This window comes from Myotis lucifugus, unplaced genomic scaffold (genome assembly GCF_000147115.1).
Source record: "Myotis lucifugus unplaced genomic scaffold, Myoluc2.0 scaffold_43, whole genome shotgun sequence".
Taxonomy (NCBI): Eukaryota; Metazoa; Chordata; class Mammalia; order Chiroptera; family Vespertilionidae; genus Myotis; species Myotis lucifugus.
The window spans coordinates 517,693-536,532 of NW_005871091.1; the positions used below are offsets into that span (position 1 = coordinate 517,693).

The window sequence follows — 18,840 nt, forward strand, 5'->3', positions numbered from 1 at the left end:
CAAAAAGTTCAACAAGGGCTCAACTTTTTAAAAAAATAATTTTATTGATTTTTTACAGAGAGGAAGGGAGAGGGATAGAGAGTTAGAAACATCGATCAGCTGCCTCCTGCACACCCCCTCTACTGGGGATGTGCCTGCAACCAAGGTACATGCCCTTGACCGGAATCGAACCTGGGACCCTTCAGTCCCCAGGCCGACGCTCTATCCAGTGAGCCAAACCAGCTAGGGCAAGGGCTCAACTTTTAAATGTCAGAGCTGGAATTTGAACTCAAGTAAACTGACCTACTATTAACCAATATGTTAAAATTCTTGTGAGGCAGAAATTACAAAAATCTCTCAAGAAGAAGATAGAGGGGTTCAAGGGCTAACACCCACCAGTAAAGGGCAAAATGATTAGCAGCAAGTTCATTGATCTTTCTCCTCCTAATATTCTCCCAACCCTGGGAGGTTGAACTTGCCAGGAAGTTGCAAAATGTTGTTCTGGGGGTAGAAACCCGCCCCCTCTCTCCCTTTTCTCCTTAAATAAGCGGTTGTTCAGCATGTCCATTTGGAACTTTTATCTTTGGAGGTTTCTTATGCCCTGGTTTCTGTATTGTCTAGTCAGGCAACCTAAAACCAAAAGGTTCTCCTAAGGTTCTATCGGCATCTACATCTTGATCATCTTTTTAGTCACGCTAGGAATAAAAAACGCCTCCCACTGAAAAGGGATCCTGGCCAACCACCAAGTCGCTATGTTCCACTCTATCTAGATGAGTCAGCAAGAGCTGGTCTCAGAGGAATTCCTTCCTCCAGAGGGAAGTCAGGGGTGAGATTTTAGAACCTGGGCCTTAGCATCTGGCAGACCGATAGTCTCTTGAAACTGCTGGCTGCTTAACATAGAATAAGTCACTCAACATTTCTTAGTCTCCTGCAGACCAGAGATGACAGGCCTGGAGCTGACGCACAGGGAGCACCTCGCGCGCCCCAGGCACTCAATCAATGCTTGGAAGTCTTATTGCTTTAGTCCCGGGTCCATGCACAGCCAAACAGCACATCACAAATATTTACTGCCGAGAAGACACCCATTATGAAGAGCATATGTTCACATTCTAGAAAAGATGCATCCTGGGTTAACGACCGCAGCCCAGGCGGCTCCCATCAATAGAGGGTTAGCTTTGAACGTAAACGTGGAAATCCCACTAGGAGCTCTGAGAAGTGGCCCAGCCATTTCTTCAACACAGATGACTAAACAGCACTGAAAACTTCCCCATGGTGAGTTCTTTTCTTATGTGTATAATTATACAAACTATACAAAAGGAAAATATTCCCGGGATTTGGGAATCCGGTGTGTGTGGACCTGCAACCGAGATGGGTGTTACAGTTTGAAAGCGAACCCAGCCTAGGAAGACACGCCCTCCGAGTCCCGGCAGCAGCGGGGACTCGGCCCCAGACTCAGAGGGTTCCCGCCGTCGCAAGACCGGCGTGGGGGTGGCTTTTCTCCGGCCGGCGACCTCGACAATGAAAGGGGCCGCTGGAAGGCACTAGGGACCCAGTCGGCCTCCGCCCCGCCCCTACCTCGCTGAGCCAGCAGCTGTGTCCCCGCGTTCCGCCCCACTCGGCCGGGTCCGCCGAAGCGCAGCCTGCATCTCCCAGGAGCCTCTTCGGCTGTCAGTTTTCGGCAGAGAAGTGACACCTGCGCTGAGGCGGCAGTTAAAGCACGAATCGGCGTGGCCAGCGGCTGTGGGGCCCGGGCGGGAGGCGGGACTTCCGCTCCTCGGGTTACGTCATCAGGAGGCGGAAGTGCAGCGGGGGCGGGAAGGTTGTAGAGCTGCACGTTGCGCTAGGTTTGCCTGCCTGGAAGTGGTCGCGCCCCCTTGGAGAGCGCGATCCCACGGTGAGGCCGTCCCTGGCGCACTCGCGTCCCCGGTAAGTAGGGCCGCCCGGCGGCTCCGGGGGATGGAGGTGTGTGGCTCCGGTGCTGACTGGCTGCCGTTGTCTCTGTTGCCACTGGGCAGTGGCCTCTCCGCTTTCCTCGCCTCCCAGTTTCCCACTGCTCCCCTCCTTCGTGTCCGCCGCTGCCCCCGCCCAGCCTGCCCTCCACGACCGCCGGCGGGGACCCTTCCGAGGCGCGGGTCCAGCCCCGTCGCGCCCCTGATGGGCGTTTCCCTTCCGCAGATGAGCCTTCCTAACGGGACCGCGCTAGCTCTGCGCTTCAGCCCCGGGAGACGCCTGACCGTGTTCTGTTCAAAACCGACCTCCGTTTGCTCGCGCTTGTACTTTCCCGGGCTCCCTGGAGGCACCCTCAGCGCGCCGACAGCGCCCTTCGCTCTCAGCTTCCTGAGCAGTGTTGACGCCCTTTAAAGAGCGCGTTTGTTAACCGTTTGTGTGTGTGTGTGTGTGTGTGTGTGTGTGTGTGTGTGTGTTTTAGCATGGTTGCTTGAATGAGACTATTATTTTCCCACCGAGTATGTGTTCCTAGAGGGCAGGAGTCCGATGTTGCCTATTTGGGATCTCCCTTCTTTTTCCATTTTAGCTCCCAGTGTGCACAGTTGTTGCTGGCTGCATTTTGTAAGTGAAACGAGAGGCACCGTAGATGAGTGATTTTTTTTTTCTTCCTTCTACTGTGACCGTATCGATGTTATCAATTGATTGATAACGTTTGGTGCTATTTGGCAGACAACCTAATGACATATGAAAGACAGCAGTGCTCAATGTTGATAACAACGTCTGCAAGAATATTTAACCTTCACGCTGTAATGAAAAACTCGAGCTTGCAGAGTTTGTGCTTTCAGTCTGTGTGCTTTTCAGGTTTATGTTTCTGAAGAGATGAAGATGTGGCAGACGTTTCACTGTAGGAAGGCTAGCCGTTCCCCACCACTTTTCATGTGTTATTAAAGTATGGTGCATTTTGTATGCATGTACACGTGTTTTACAGGTGATTGTAAAGTGCTGACCACTTGCCACTGAACATAGTTGAAACAGAAAATAGGAAGATGGCAGCAAACCCTTCAGGACAAGGTAATGCATGCTGGAACGTATTTTGTTACTAGAAACTTTCCCCCTACATAGTAAACATATTTTAATAGAAAATTTGGCATAGGGCAGTTACGATAGCCAGAATAAAAAATAAATAGCAAAGTAACACCCCATTATTTAAAGCAAGTCCAACATTGTATCAGATATATAAGATCCTTAATGGCTATTAATCCTATCTTTTAATCTGTGTTAAGATTATTCACATTGTAAACCTTAGGTCCTCCTCTAACATCTGTTTTCTTGCTCTTTACTGGAAATCAGAACCACTTTTAAAGAAGTTATATTGTCACCAAGCTATATCCATACCTTTATCTTCATTTGCTCTAAAAATTTTATTATACATTTCGTCTGTATTAAGCTAGCTCTCTAAGGCAAGTCAAGTTAGACACATCCTAAAGAAGTTTTTATTTAAAAGATAAGATTTAATCTCTACAAAATATTAAATCCTACTTTGTAAGTAGTTTCCTGTTTCAAAAACTTAAAGCAAACTTCTATTTCTTTTCCATATCAAGTTTAAATTCCTATTTGACCCACCATACTTTTTTGTTACTCATCTTTGGTATGGCCTGTTCCGATTTTTAAAAATCTTAATTTTGTCTTTTTTTTTTTTTTAACTGATTTCAGAGAGGGAGAGAAACATAAATGATGAGAGAGAATCACTGACCAGCTGCCTCCTGCACGCCCCCCACCCGGTATTTAGCTTGCAACCCCGGGCATGTGGCCTTGACTGGAATCGAACCTGGGACCCTTCAGTCCGCAGGCCCATGCTCTGTCCACTGAGCAAACCAGCCAGGACAGTTTTGTGTTATCTTAGTCTTCATATAAATGGAATCATAAAGTGTGCACTTGTTTGTATCCAGCTTCTTTCATGCCCTCCGTGAGACGTATCCATGTTGTGCCATCTACTAGTAGTTCATCCCTTTTTATTTCGGAGTTCCATGGTATTAATTTACCACAATTCATTGAATCATTCTCCTGTTTAGAGGCTTTGGGGTTTTCTCAGTTTTGGCCATTGTGAATAAACCGCTTTGAATATTTGCTGCCTTTTTGTAGATAATTTGGATGAATATCTAGGAATGGAGCAGCTCAATGTATAGTTAACTTTATAAAAAACGAGCAAACGTTTTCCTAAAGTTCCTGTACCATTTGCATTCACTCCAGCAAAGTGTGAGAATTCTGGCTGCCCCACGTGTAGCCTTGGCTGTTGGTCTTTTTGGGGGGAGCCACTTTGGGGGTGTGAAGTGTCCTGTCATTGTAGTAGTAACTTGCATTTCCCCGATGACAAATGTTGAGCACTTTTTCACATACTTATTGGCCATTGTAAATCTTCTGTTGTGAAGTGTTTGTTCATGTCTTCTGCTTCTTTTTAAAAACTGGGTTATGTCTTTTTATTTTGAAGTTTTTTTAGAGTCTGGATGCTGGTCCTTTATCACTGCTAATTGCATTATCTGGATCATCTTGGAGTTGGTCTCTGTTGACTGCACTTTTTTTAAGTATAGGTCACACTTTACTTTTTCTTACTATACTTAGTGATTTGTTATTGGATACTGGATATTCTAATACGTTGTAGAGATCCTGGATTCTGTTGTATTCCCCTGTAATGTGATTTTTTTCTAGCAGACAGCTTGGCTCAACTCTTACTCCAGATTGTCTCCCTTGTGTTGGGCAGCAACTGAAACCTCTGCTCATTCTTTTAGCTTCCAGCTGCTGCTTATTGCTGGGCTCCCTGGGCTCTCCCCATATAGGTGCGGTTTACAGAAAGCAAAAACTGTGGGTGGATTTCATAGGCATGTTTTAGGCTTTACTCCTTCCTGCCTTTCCCTCTTACGTCCCTCCCCTAATATTTGGCTACTCTGCCAGCCCTGAACTCTGTCCTCTGATACCTCAAATCAGTAAGGTGAGGCTGTCCAAGCTGTTTGTGGATCGAGGAGTGCTTCAGGCAAAAGGTCACAGATTCCCAAATCTCACCAGTTGCAGTTTCTGCCCAATTTTGGTCAGTCTCTCATGTCTTCAAATAATAGGGTTACTGTAACCAAACTACTCTGCCATTCCTGGGAGTTGGAAGCCCGCTGAATCTATTTTAGTGTATTAGTTGGATTTAGGGTAAACTAAGGGTTACATGAGTTTTATAGAAGTGTAGTAAAAAGCTAGTTGCAGTCATAGCTTTACCAGCGGTAACCAGCTAATACTGTTCTGTTCTCTCAAATCACAGGTCATTATTCCCCTATGGTCTTTGACCTCTTTTCCAAGTTATAAGGACTCATATTTAAAATAATTAAAATTAAACAGAAATGAAAACTAAGTGAAGTCTAATTTGAAAAGAAAATATGCTAACAATCACAATGCAGTCGTAATGAAAATGAAATTTTAAATTATCTCTTCTAGTAACACAAATACACGAGATTTACAATTTGCTGGTTACTCATTTTTTAGCAGTTGCAATAATACACAATCATTTTTAGTGCGGCCTTTGATTGATCCACAGTCAAATTCACCATGAAGCACAGTCAAAACCACTTTGGCTTTTGTTACTGTTTTGTCAGAGATTTTGTTGGTGTCATGGAGCTGCTGCCGTTAGCCACCAGCAGAGGGAGTCCACGTCATGTTCTATAGACTCCCAGCTCTCGATGAAAATGTTAAATTCTTACTTATTTGGATCTATTGCATTTTACTTTCTCTATTAAATATTTCTGCACTGCTTATGAGTATAGGGACTACTTATTATGGGGATTGAATGTCAAGTGCCATAATTATCTTATAGTGATAACTGAAAGAACAATGACTAAACAATTCTTGACCCATACATTATAGTATATTAATGTCTCTGATGTAGGGGACAGAATCCCATTGTGCCCACTAACCCCTCTTTCAGATCTAGCCTTCTATCATATTGTAATATGCTGAATCTCATAAGCTCTTGGCAGACAGTTATTGATGTCTCATTCTTTTTAGCATCCATAGTAGTGTGGATTTAACAGCGGTCGCCAACTGGTAGTCCACGGACTATACTGGTGGTCCGTGAGGTCCAAAAGGTTGGCGATCGCTGGTGTGGAACATTATTCTTGGATTGAAGTAACATTTTGAGAATTTTAATATACAAAGGCAGATCCTCAAACTGGAATTTGTCCAAGGTACCATTCTTGTGTAAGGAGTCTTTCATTATTGGTAATACTGTATCAAGGTCCTGTGATCATGTGGTGGTAGTTGGATTGGTCCTGAGAATCCTGGTAAAATACTGAGTAAAGAATGTAAATTCTTCTCTTTGAATATTTTATAATTATCTCAAAATGCTTGTAGAAATATCTATAAACCCTGCAGATCAAGTGGTGGGAACTGTTGACGGGGCCACTCTTGATGCTCTTAGCTGTGATTTTAGGGTGCTGTGTAGGAAGTGGGTGGCTTAACTCCTGGGAGGTTGTCTTGGTTGACCGCAGACCCAAGTGGAAGTCTTACCTAAACCATCTATGGTCCAGAAGAAAGCAGATTTACCCTTCTGGCTTGTACTAAGGTATGCTACTCTTGAATTTAGAGTTTGTTCCAGTGCATAATTTGCTTTTCTGGAACTTTTTAGCTTAGCTACAGTTCCCTGTATCTACCCCTTCCTCCTGTACTTAAACAAAAAAGTACACAGCTACACTTTACAGACATATACTTGTAGAAACAAAACACCTAAATGTTAACACTAACTTAATTATTAACATAGTAACAATTATTTCCACCCTTTCTTCACAACTGTCTTTTTATGTACTTTAACTTTCCTTTTTGCATCTTCTTGTGAATTCATGGCTTTTAGATTTGATTTGTTCCATCTAGCTATACTTATTATTCTCTCTAATGTCCCATTGTGTCAGCCTGGCTAATCTCAAACTGGCTTCTCTGTTCTTTGAACATATCCTGAGCCTTTAAAAAAACCCAAAACTCTTCTTGCTTTCTGACAAGATATTCCAGGTCCATCTTGATTATTTTCCTTCCCTATGACATGGAACTAGTACTCCCCAAGAACCCTGGTTCCTTTTCACGGAGGATAGTATAAAATATTTTCTTTTGAACAAATTGATCTTTAGGGAATTTATATTTCTCTAAACAGCACTTCAGTTCTTTCCAATGTGGTAACTTATTTTGCTCATCATATAACTTAAACACTACTGGATTTTTTACTTTTCTTTTCAAAAAATTTCTATTTTATATGTATAGTACCTCTAAATCTCTAAAAAGATGTAACTATATAATTCACTTCTAAAAATACAATAGGCTCTTGTGAAAAAAAGGAAAAAAAAAATCTTGTCCTATAGTTGAAAATATAGCTGGCGGTGTAACTTGCTTTAAATATATGCAACTTCATATATACACATGGGAGAGTACCAGTTTTTCCCTTTAAAAAAAATGTTTTTGTTGATTTGAGAGAAAGGGCAGGAGAGGGAGAGAGAGAAACATTGATCAGCTGCCTCCTGCATGGTCCCCATCAGGGATTAAGCCTGAAACCGGGGCATGTGCCCTGAACTGGCAGCCTCTTGGTGCAGGGACGATGCTCAACCAACTGCGCCACACCGGCTAGGCCCAATTTTCTTTCCCATTGAAAGCATTCTTCACTTTACAAAGAACTCACTTTTGGATTCCTTTAAATAACACATTCCAGTATATACCTATCCGTCCATAAATATCTTACTTTAATTTATATTACATGACTTTTAGGGAAGTTTCTAGTGTATGAAATCAATAATACTCATTTTCTGAATTTCCCATCAAATATATTATCAGATCATTTATACACATTTGTTTATTTGGATAACAGGCCAACCATGAGGTAGTAAATAGATTGACAATAACATAGCCTTCCTTAGTGGACTAAGAACACTGACAATCAAAGAAACTATATTAATTTAGAAATTATATATTAATTTTGAGCCTATAGTTACTAATTTTCACACCTGATTTCCATAGTAACAAGGAGTTAACTCTAGCATCCTGTGCTCTGATTGTCAAACATGTATGAATTTTTTTAAGGAGGCTATTCCTTCTTAACCAAGCCAAGAAAGACATGTGGTTTTTATGAGAAGTTGGTGAATTATATACGGTTGTTGTTTTTGTAAGTGAAAAATGGTCAGATATAGGCAATTTAGTAAATTTAACTTAATACATAAATTAAAAGTTTTCTTATTATATTTATGTAATATTCCCAGTTGTATAAAGATGAATTGCTATTTATGGTTTGTGAAGGCCAGTCTTATTAGAGGTCTAAATTTGTAAGAAGTTATTTAACCGTTAAAAATACTTTTTTGTGGCCTTTATTTGTATAGCACCTTCTTTTTAAACCCCTTTGGCAGATTGCCTTGGCAATCAGTTGCTTTGGTATTAGTTGAAGTAAAGGTCTAAAGCTGTGGTTTGTAAACTACAGTAGTTCCCCCTTATTCATGAGGAGAATGTTCCCAGACCCCCTGGATACCAGAAACCTCAGATAGTACAGCGCCCTATGTATAGTATGTGTTTCCTATACATAATACCTATGGGAAAGTTTATTTTAAAAATTAGGCCTAGTAACAAATTAACAACCATAATAAAATAGGGTAGTTATAACAATACACTGTAATAAAAGTTATGTGAATGTGATCTCTCTCAAAATATCGTACTGTACTGTACGTGCAGCACGGATACACTGGACAAAGGGATGATTCACATCCCAGGCGGGATGGAGTGGGATGGCACGAGATTGAGCTGAAAATGCTGCAAACTCAGTGTATATATTTTGTATGTACATGTTGGAATTGAATTCAGATTTTTAAAACATAGTTTGTTACTGCTTCTGGGCCAAGATCTTCTGGAAGATCAAGCCCATCGTTAAGTATCGATAAAGAACATACTCTTTTGTACCCTGTCAGTTATGCTCCATTTCTTTCTCAGAATTGCTTTCTAATCAGCTGCAATTCTTTTACTTATTCCTTGAAAGATTGTGTGTCATTTCTGAATGAAAGCAGTTGAGAAAAAGAAACATTGTTTTGATCTAAGTATGTCTAATGCTTTATTCTTCCATGAAAGAGACTTTCATAAAGAGGCCTAAAAGTGAGAACTAAGAAAATCTCCACTCCCAGAGATTGACTGCGCAGGATAGAGGTTAGTCCTTGCAGTATTGGGGCCTCAGAGATTTTGTTAAAAAACAAATGTTGTTATCCATACCTTGGTGATTAAAATTCCTTAGAATTGAGTCTTAAAAGTCCTTGGTCAGCATTATGCTTTGCATATATCCATGTATTAAGCTGTTACAGTGGCTGGGAAATAGCAGTCGGGAAACGGTAACCATCTAAAGAGACTACTTATTAGTGAGTTCATTATCATGTTAGAGAAGAGAATTTTGCTGCCTGGGTTTCAGGATGGCCTAAAATAGCTCTAAAATGTTTTTTATTTCTCTTTTTCTTCTCCCAACCTTCTTATTTTTTTTAGGTTTTCAAAACAAAAATAGAGTTGCAATCTTGGCAGAATTGGACAAAGAGAAAAGAAAATTACTAATGCAGAACCAATCTTCAACAAATCATCCTGGAGCTAGGTACCAAAGAATAATGTGGTTTTTAAGTTCAGTGATCTAAAAAATATCTTGGACAAAATAATTCAAGTGGGTTGGCAATGGTTTGTTTCTTTAATATTGGAATTTACGTTATATTTTGTTCCCTAGCTAGATTTGAAAAAATTAGACTATTTAATTGATTCTATTTTAAATATTTTAATTCGAATATTTAATTTTCCCTACAGCCTACTTTTATGAAAAGGGTTTTGTATGAGTTTTGTTTGTAACTTAAATTATTCCAGTGTCCCACTTTTTAAAAAATATATTTTTATTGATTTTAGAGAGGGAGGGAGAGGGAGAGAGAGATAGAAACATCAGTGATGAGAGAGAATCATGGATCAGCTGCCCCCTGCACGCCCCACACTGGGGATCAAGCCTGCAACCCAGGCATGTGCCCCAACCGGGAATTGAACCGTGACCTCCTGGCTCATGGGTAGACGCTCAACCACTGAGCTATGCTGGTTGGACTCCAGTGTCCCACTTTTTTAAGCATTCTGCAAAGTAGGTAAATTTAGATAGCTTAATGCCCTTTATTCAGTTTGTGCCATCTTAAATCTCTTCCCTCAGATCTATTATCCCATCCAGCCACTACCCTAACTGTCTCATCTTTTCCAGCCAGACCTCTTATGGAGTTGTTTATACTAACCTCTACTTTCTTATTTATTTACACCTCAACCCACTATCAGGTGTCTCCTTCCCACTCCCTAGAATAGATTTGAGCCTAATTCACTTGCAACCACCACCTTGTGGCTAAAGCTGCTAGACCATCCTTTTCTAGTTAGAGACCTTACATTATTTGACACCACTGATCACTCTCTCCTTCTTAAAAATACTCATTCTTTGGCTTCCATTCACTCACTGTTATACTATCTTGCTTTCTTCTGCAGACATTTCTCCACTGCCTATCTCTTGAATGTTGATGTTCCTCAGGGTTCTGTTCTAGGCCCAGTTTCTCAGTCTACATCTTTTCACCAGACAGTTGCATCCACTTTCACAACCTGTTAATTATGTGCGGGTAACTTTTACACATTTGCGTTTTTTTAATTATTTTTATTTTTATTTTTAAAATATATTTTATTGATTTTTTACAGAGAGGAAGGGAGAGAGATAGAGAGTTAGAAACATCGATGAGAGAGAAACATCGATCAGTCGCCTCCTGCACTCCTCCTACTGGGGATGTGCCCGCAACCAAGGTACATGCCCTTGACCGGAATCGAACCTGGGACCTTTCAGTCCCCAGGCCGACGCTCTATCCACTGAGCCAAACCGGTTAGGGCACATTTGCATTTTTAGCCTAGTCCTTCCTCCCCAGCTCCAGGCTGCCTCCTGAACATCTCCACTGTGATGTCCTCCAGGCATCTTAAACTAGTAGTCACCAAACTGAACTCATCTTCCCTTCCTTTAACTAACTACTTAATATTCTTGTGTGTGTGTGTGTGTGTTTTGTCCCAGTGAGAGTGTGTGTGTGTGTGTTTTGTCCCAGTGAGAGGTACAGATCTACTAGTTATCAAAGTCAGAAATTCGAATTTTAATTGTTTATCATGTAATTACTGTCTCCCAGCATTTACCATTCTCTTATGTTTACACTTTGAAATGTATTTCAAATCTGTCCACTTTTCATTGCCCTGGTCCTGGCACTGTCATTTCTTTCCTCATTCCTATAACTGCTTTGTCACTGGATTTCCTGTAGTCTCAAATACATTTGTCAGTCATGTCGGTTAGGATATTTTAATCTGGAAATAGCAAAAAACCAACAGTTTCCATACACATGAGGGTACATGTTAATCAGGAATGTGAAGATAAGGTGGTTCAGAGCAGTTGAATGCGGTGGCACAACTGTGTCAGCAGTGATCCAGCTTTCTTTCATCTTTCCTTTCTGCCTTTCTCCATGAGTCCGCAGCTCCCTTATGGTCAAAATATGACTGCGATATCCTAGGCCTCACCTCTGCACCAAGCCACCTGGAGAGGCAAAGGCCAGGAGGTTCCTACCCTATGTTTCTTTTGTAAAAGTGAGGACTATAGTCTCAGGAGCCTCAACAGACTACCCATCAAATCTAGTTGCTCAAAATGGTGTACCTTTCTCTTGCCTAAGCCAGAAACCAGCAAAGGGGATGGCATTGTCTTACACCAGAGTTCTCCCCGGAGGGATGAGCCTGGCCTGCCCCGAAGCATGAAGTCACTGATAATTGAACTCAGTTCGGTTCCATTAGCAAGAAGAGAACAGCTGTTGAGGTGACCGGCACTGTCTGCCATCGCCGTGGTCTTTCTGAACTATCGGGTGGCGCTTCTGATCGTGTGGCTCCTCTGCTCATGGCATTCCTTGGAAGTCTCCCTTTACTGCTCGGATGAGGTCTACATTTCTTAAGTTCTTTCACAAAGCTCTTCCTATCCTGGCACCTACCTTCCCCTGCCAACCCGCTTCACCCTTCCCTAACCCCTACCTCCAGTCCTACTAAACTGTGAGTTCTCCAAACATGTCAAGCTCTTCTGCCTTGGGCCCTTTTGCATGCCATACCTTCTGCTCAAAACATTCAAGTCTTCAATTTTCATCATCAATGTAACTTACAATAGACTGGAATCCCTCAAATCCGTTTGAAAGTAGGGGACCATAAATCATCAATAAAAAGGACATTATTTGAAGCCCCAGTAAATAACAGGCTTTCTTCGTGTATATTAATGTAGACAGTGGGAGAAGGAAAAACATATTCCGGAAGGTCTTTTTTATCCCAACATATTATATAATGAAAAAATGTGATTCAGAAGTAAGGAAGCCTGTATGTGAAACAGCCACCTAACTACGATTCCTGTTTCAGCATCGCACTTTCGAGGCCCTCTCTTAATAAGGACTTCCGGGATCACGCTGAGCAGCAGCATATTGCCGCCCAGCAGAAGGCAGCGTTGCAGGTGAGCAAAGTGTAACTGCCGTTCTTGTCTCACTGGGGATTCCTGGGTCTCAGAAGCCAGCACAATTCCGTTTTGTATTTCAGTGGAGCAATATCAATAAAAATGTTCCACACATAATTGCAGTGGTTTGCTGATGTTCAATTGTGCCCAGAGGATTTGAAGGACCAAAACAGAAGTAATGAAACTATCTTTTATGGTGTCGACTCGGTCATGATTGATTCTGTGCTGTACCTGGCAAGGGATTGCTTGCACACGAGAGTTTAGGGTATTTGGATGGACAGAATGATCTTAAAAGCTGAACTGGCTAGTTTAACAGTACATATATATTTTTTTCAAATTAGACCCTTTGATGGTCTTACTGGTTTATTATTGTTGTGTGATTTCTTTTTGTAATGTCTGCATGGCTGTTTTACAGGAAATGTTTAAAGCATCCTCTTACCATAGGAATGTGATAATCCATCAGTTTAAAAATACATTTTCTTCATAGTAATAAACAGTTTCAGTACTACTCTGGTCTTGGATAATTTAAGATTCCCAGAGACATCATTATCTGTGCTTTTAAACCTCAGAATTTCAGAATTGGAAGGGACATTAGAGATCATCTCACTTTTTGTTGTTGTTGTTGTTAATCCTCACCTGAGGATATTTTTCCATTGATTTTTAGATAGCGGAAGGGAAGGAGACACAGAGAGAGAAACATCAATGTGAGGGAGACACATCGATTGGTTGCCTCCCACACACACGTGCCCTGACCGGGGCCGGGGATCAAGCCTGCAACTGAGGTTTGTGCCTTTGACTGGAATCGAACCCGGGACCCTTCAGTCCACAGGCCATAGTGCTCATTCGACTGAGCTAAACAGGCGAGGGGGAGATAATCTCACTTTAGACGACCTAAAAACAGTCCTTTCTTTAGTGACAGAGGAAGTCAGTGGTGGTTTTCTATTATTTATATTCCAGCATTCATCTGCCTTTCCCCCCTTCTTCCAACTACTGCCCTTCTTTCTCAAGTTCCTGCTTTGTTGATCAAAAGCAGAGTACGTTGGGACCATTGTTGCTAGTTTCCCTCCATTTCATGGAACAAAGTATATCATTTGTGTTTTTGACTCATTTATTGACTGAAAAGAATCATTGGGGAGAAAGTATGTATGATAGATGAGTACCTGGTGCAACTTGTTAATATGAATTCTTTTTTATTGCCCATCTCCTGGGTATTTTAACAAAATTAGCACAAGCACTGATTGTTAAAATAAATTTGGTCTCAAAAAAAAAACAAAGAAAAAGAAAAAAATTTGATCTCAAGCACTCAGAAAAGATAATTAATTTTAATGCCTTGGCTGAAGAATTATGACTCTTAATAGCTTACTTGCCTTTTTTTAAAACTCTTTCCCAGCATGCACATGCCCATTCATCTGGATACTTCATAACTCAAGACTCCGCATTTGGGAATCTTATTCTTCCTGTTTTACCTCGCCTGGACCCAGAATGAAAAAATTATTTGTAATGACATTGACTTTGTAATATCAAACGCCAAAGCTACTATCGTTCAGTGCTATACAAGCTGTGACTTTCAGAATCGGTGAACTTAATACTTTTTACTTCCTTAAAAGAAAGGTATGTGTAAGTGAAAGCAAAAAAAAAAAGGTAACCAGGATGATGAGAGCTTTGGAAGCTGTATTATCTAAGGACTGATTATGCTACTGTGACTGTAACTTATTTGTAATGCAGTTTGATTTTAAGGCTAAATCAGACTCTGAATTAGATGGTCACATAAACTCACTCCCCACCCCTAAGCCCCCAAATAGTTGGACTGAGTACATCATGTCCACAAGAGACTTTTAAAAGCCATTTATAGTACTTTAAAGAAATGAGGGTGCTTTTTAAAATGTGAACCAAAAGGTTTAAATAAGTTACATTCATATTTGCTGTGCATAGAATTGGTATCAGTGTACCTTTTGAGTTTATAGTCAACATGTCATCCTGAAATATTCTTTAACTCATAACTGTTCCTTATTTTCAGTTTTAAAAGAAAACCCAAAACTAAGTTGCTAAATGAAACATCATTTATAAACCTATGCCACTATAAATTAGGTGACAAAATACTATTAAAAATAAATATATGAAATGTGGTGGTTTTAAATTTTATACATGCTCTTAGTGTTATTACAGTGGTGAACCTGCATGGTTTTATTGTCCGTTTTTGTTCTAATTAGAAACGTGTGCAAGCTGGGCCCCTTTTTACTTCCTTTAAGAAGTTGGGTTAAGCAGTTTGTCAATATGACACATCTTTAACAGAATCTGGAGTGCTTGTTTAAATAAGCAGTCCCTACAGCCTTACCCTAGTCCTATAGAATCAGAAATCTCTTAATTCAAAATAAAGTCTGAAAACCATGGGTTGGAGAATTCAGTTTTCATGATATATGTTTATAAATTCATAGATCTGTAGGTCTCTGAAACTTAGAGATCATTTAGCTAAAATCTACATTATTTTTACTTCTAATAGTATTCAATTTATTTTATACTATATCACAGGTACAGTATTTTATATACTGCTTATAACTGACCTCATCTTGGCTTTGAGTCCCCATCCTCTCTAGTGGTAGGATAAAATTTAAACTTAAATTTCCAGTTTGGGTCAGTATTTAATCAAAGTTCATCTCCCTTTTCAAAAAGTTTCTTCTCCTTCCCTAGACATTTGCACCAACCACATAGCCCCATCTTGCCCAAACTAATTAAAGCAGAAGTGGACAAAAGAATTGGCTGTGCCATTTAGATGCTTTCTCTTGAAAATTTGAGTTGATTTTCTTCATTTGGGTGAGTTGGCAGCTGTCCCCATTGTAATGGTCACCATTTCGGCAAAGGTGCCCTTACTCCTGCTGCTGAGCTCCCTGGGGGCTCGGGCTCCTGTCCTGCCTCAGGTCTCACCAGCTTCCTTTAATGGTCCTCACTTTTTTGAATGTGACTACGTTTCTGTTCTTTGTGATACACGACCTACATCCATGGTTCTAAATCTATCTACTTGATACTAGGGAGATAGAAAATTTGGATTGTAGTTTTTATACTATCAAAGCCTCTACCTAAGGTGTGACTTTTATAACTTAGGTCAAAGAGATCTTTTTTCCAGGGATATCTTTTCTAGTGTCCTACCCTTTTAAATAGATGTTGCCTAAATCATGCACTCCTGGCTAGTAAACACTTTCTCCCCTGCTCCTTTAAATCATTTTCAAATTCAACTCAATTCCATAGGTATTGATTAAAATCTACTCTGTAAAAGCCTGTGCTTCGTGGAGGGGGGGTGGGTATGATGAGTGATACCTGCTCTTAAAGAGTTCACAGTGGCAGAGCCTACTCTGGTGCCGCAGTAATGCTAGCGGAAGTCAGAATGCAGTGAGTCGCACGGGAGAGCATCCTGGAGCCTGCAGCAGTCTAGATAGGCCTAGAAGTACCGGCGTGGTTTTACCTGGCAAGGGAAGAGCTGCTCCAGATCAAGATTTCATAATCAGAGAAGCAGGAACTAAGGCACTTGTGAGGAGACAGAGGACGTGGGAAAGGGCAGCAGTGGACTCCGTCAGAAGCCCTGAGATGAAGTTTCATTATTGCTTCCCTTGGATTATGGGTGAATTTGCCTCACTCGCTTTATCTCTCTACATGTCACTCCATCTGCAATATAGGAAGAGAACACACTTTGTCTACTTCATTAGAGTGACAGAATGTAGTAATAGGAGGTTTTGTTCCTTGAATCTTGTTTCTGAGTGTTTGTGTATGTGTCTTACTTATGGTGTTTATTGTATGTTCTATCAGTAGATAAGATCTCTGAAGGCAAGAATTTTTGTTTCCCTCCCTCTTTGTTTACTACTGTATTCTGCTTAGAATAGCATTTGGTATACAGTAGATGGTCAGTACCTATTTGTTGAAGGAAGGGAGAAAGGAAGGAAGGACTATATATGACCTGGGTGGTGATGTAAAGGGTATTGTTCTTTTTTACTGTGTGTCAAGGTAATAAAGTTTTGAAAGCCACTGCTACATAATACAGATGATAGTGCTTTGTATGATTCTGGAATAAAAACTGAAATGACACAGTTTCAAAGGCACATATTTTTTCCTGGACAATCTATAAGCTGTCTTAAGTTGTCTCAGTTCTTTGCTTCACTTTAGCAACAGAATCTCTTAGTCATCTACTCAGCATTTATTCTTCCTTTGCTCCTTCACCCTTCCCCAGTACAGCCAACGTGCTTCAGGGGAAGCTGACCGCCCAGCAACAGGAGTGGGCCTTACATGCTCCTGACCAGTCAGGGAATTCATTCCCTTTTGCTGGTCAGCACATGGTATTTCACAGATGCAGGAACTGGTTCAGCATTGCACGTGTTACCCACATTCAACCCAAATGAGACTCCAGGAGAGGATTGTTGGGTTTATGGAAAAGACATGTTCTCACATTTCTGAGAACACTACCCAAAAGGTTTCTTTCTCTCTAGATGTGTAAAGGCAGTGCATGTATATACCTATGCTGCCCCGCTTACCATGGGGTTACGTGCCAATAAACCCATCATAAGTTGAAAAATCTAAGTAGAAAATGCATTTAACACAGCTAACCTACCAAATAGCATACCTTAGCCCAGCCTACCTTTAACATGCTCAGCCCACAACATCTAAAACACGCTGGCAATACAGTGCAGTGCATTGTTTCTTTGCCCTTGTGATCGTGTGCCTGACTGGAGCTGACTCCCATGACCGCCATGCTGCAAGGAAGCCCAAGCTAAGCACGTGGAGAGGCCATACGGTGGAGCACTGAGGTGCCAGACGTGAGTGAAGCCACTTTGGACCTTCCTTCTCAGCCCAGCCACCAGCTGAATGCAGCCAAGCGAGTGACCCCAATTGATGCCATCTAGAGCAGGATTGCCCAGCTGAGCAGAATTTCCACCGAATTGTAAGAAATAATAAATTGTTGCTGTTTTAAACCTCTACGTTTTGGAGTAGTTCATGATGCAGCAAAATATAATAACACTCTTGATCTCCAAACTCCCATATGCATTGCCAACATGACATCTCTACTTGGAAGTCTAATGGGCATCCGTGTCCAAAATCTGACTCTTGATCTCTCACCCTCCCAGCATGTTTTTTGCCCAGCATTTCCCACCCAGTAAAAGGCTACTTGCACAGCTGTAAACACGGCAGTCATTCTAGACGCCTTTCTCACACTCCTCTTTCAGTCTAGCAGCTCCATGATCCCACGAATTCTCACCAATTCCTCTGCTATCATTTTGCTCCAAGCCACCATCATATCATTTACCTAGACTACTGCAATAGCCTAACTGATCTTCCTTTTCCACAATTGTCCCTGCCCTTCAAAGTTGAGAATATTCAGTACAGCAGCCAGAGTGATACTTTAAGAATGTGAGACACATGACCCTGGTTGGTGTGGCTCAGTTGGTTGAGCGCCATCCCATGCACCAAGAGGTTACCAGTTTGATTCCTGGTCAGAGCACGTGCCTGGGTTGCTGGCTTGATCCCCAGTAGGGGGTGAGCAGGAGGCAGCTGATCAATGATTCTCTCACATCATTGATGTTTCTCTCTCTCCCTCTCCCTTCCTCTCTGAAATCAATAAAAAGTTTTTTGGTTTTTTTTAAAAAAAGGAATTTAGCTGCTTCTCCAGCACAGTCTTTTGGAACTCTTCTCAGGCCACAGCTGTTACTACCATCGGGAATCTCCGGGAGATTCAGAGCCTCACAATGTAGCAACTACAGTGAAGCTGGCAGCCATAGTTCTGTTAAGAAAACAGGGGTGTGTGCCAGCCCCTCATGCTCATTACGGAGCTATTAATTCAAGTTCTCTTAGGAAAGCATCCAACAGTGAAAATACAGGCTCTGAGCAGCCACAAGCAGGAGCTCAGCCCTCCAACCAGGGAGGCACAGACCTTTAGAGAACTAAGTTCTCCCAGTTTAGCCACTTTGTGAGACAGATGCCAAGCTGCCCGCTTTGATCTGCTAGGCTCCTTGGGAATGGAGAGGGCCTGCAGGGTGCAGTGGTCAGCCTGTAGGCTGTTCAACATTGCTAACTTCTGAGGCTGCAGAATCCAAGAGGACTCGCTGCTCCTTTGAGAAGGAGCTCCCATGTACAGCATGCCAGAAGAGAACTAAAAGAATGAGTAAGACTTACAAAAGGAGGGGGTCGTGGTAGAGGAGCAGGTGGAAGGAAAAGGGCATCCCAGGCAGAGAGGGAGGGGGTGGTGTAACAGTAGGAGCCAGCAATCCACGTGGAGGGTTTGGGGCTTTATTAGAGAGCCATTAAAGAGGAAGTGATAGAATGAGGCTGTACTTAGATTTTCCTAGGAAGCAGTGGAGGGTGGGCTGCTGGAGGCAGGGCGACCC

At 41.7% G+C, this 18,840-nt stretch overlaps 1 protein-coding gene across 5 annotated transcripts; it reads left to right on the plus strand.

Annotated features, from left to right (window-relative positions):
- Nucleotides 1–1,326: 1,326 nt before the first annotated feature.
- Nucleotides 1,327–17,436, plus strand: INIP (INTS3 and NABP interacting protein). Of its 5 annotated transcripts, none has more exons than XM_023753281.1 (6): nt 1,331–1,905; nt 2,155–2,997; nt 9,051–9,123; nt 9,451–9,553; nt 12,385–12,475; nt 13,866–17,436. In XM_023753281.1, the coding sequence occupies exons 4-6, from the start codon at nt 9,516–9,518 to the stop codon at nt 13,959–13,961; spliced, it is 225 nt and encodes a 74-aa protein (XP_023609049.1). In that variant the 5' UTR covers nt 1,331–1,905; nt 2,155–2,997; nt 9,051–9,123; nt 9,451–9,515; the 3' UTR covers nt 13,962–17,436. The 5 variants fall into 5 exon arrangements, with proteins under 5 accessions (XP_023609047.1, XP_006088078.1, XP_023609049.1 ...); XM_023753280.1 differs by having other exon boundaries at nt 1,332–1,905; nt 2,915–2,997; nt 9,049–9,123; XM_023753279.1 differs by lacking the exon at nt 9,051–9,123 and having other exon boundaries at nt 1,327–1,905.
- Nucleotides 17,437–18,840: the final 1,404 nt, after the last annotated feature.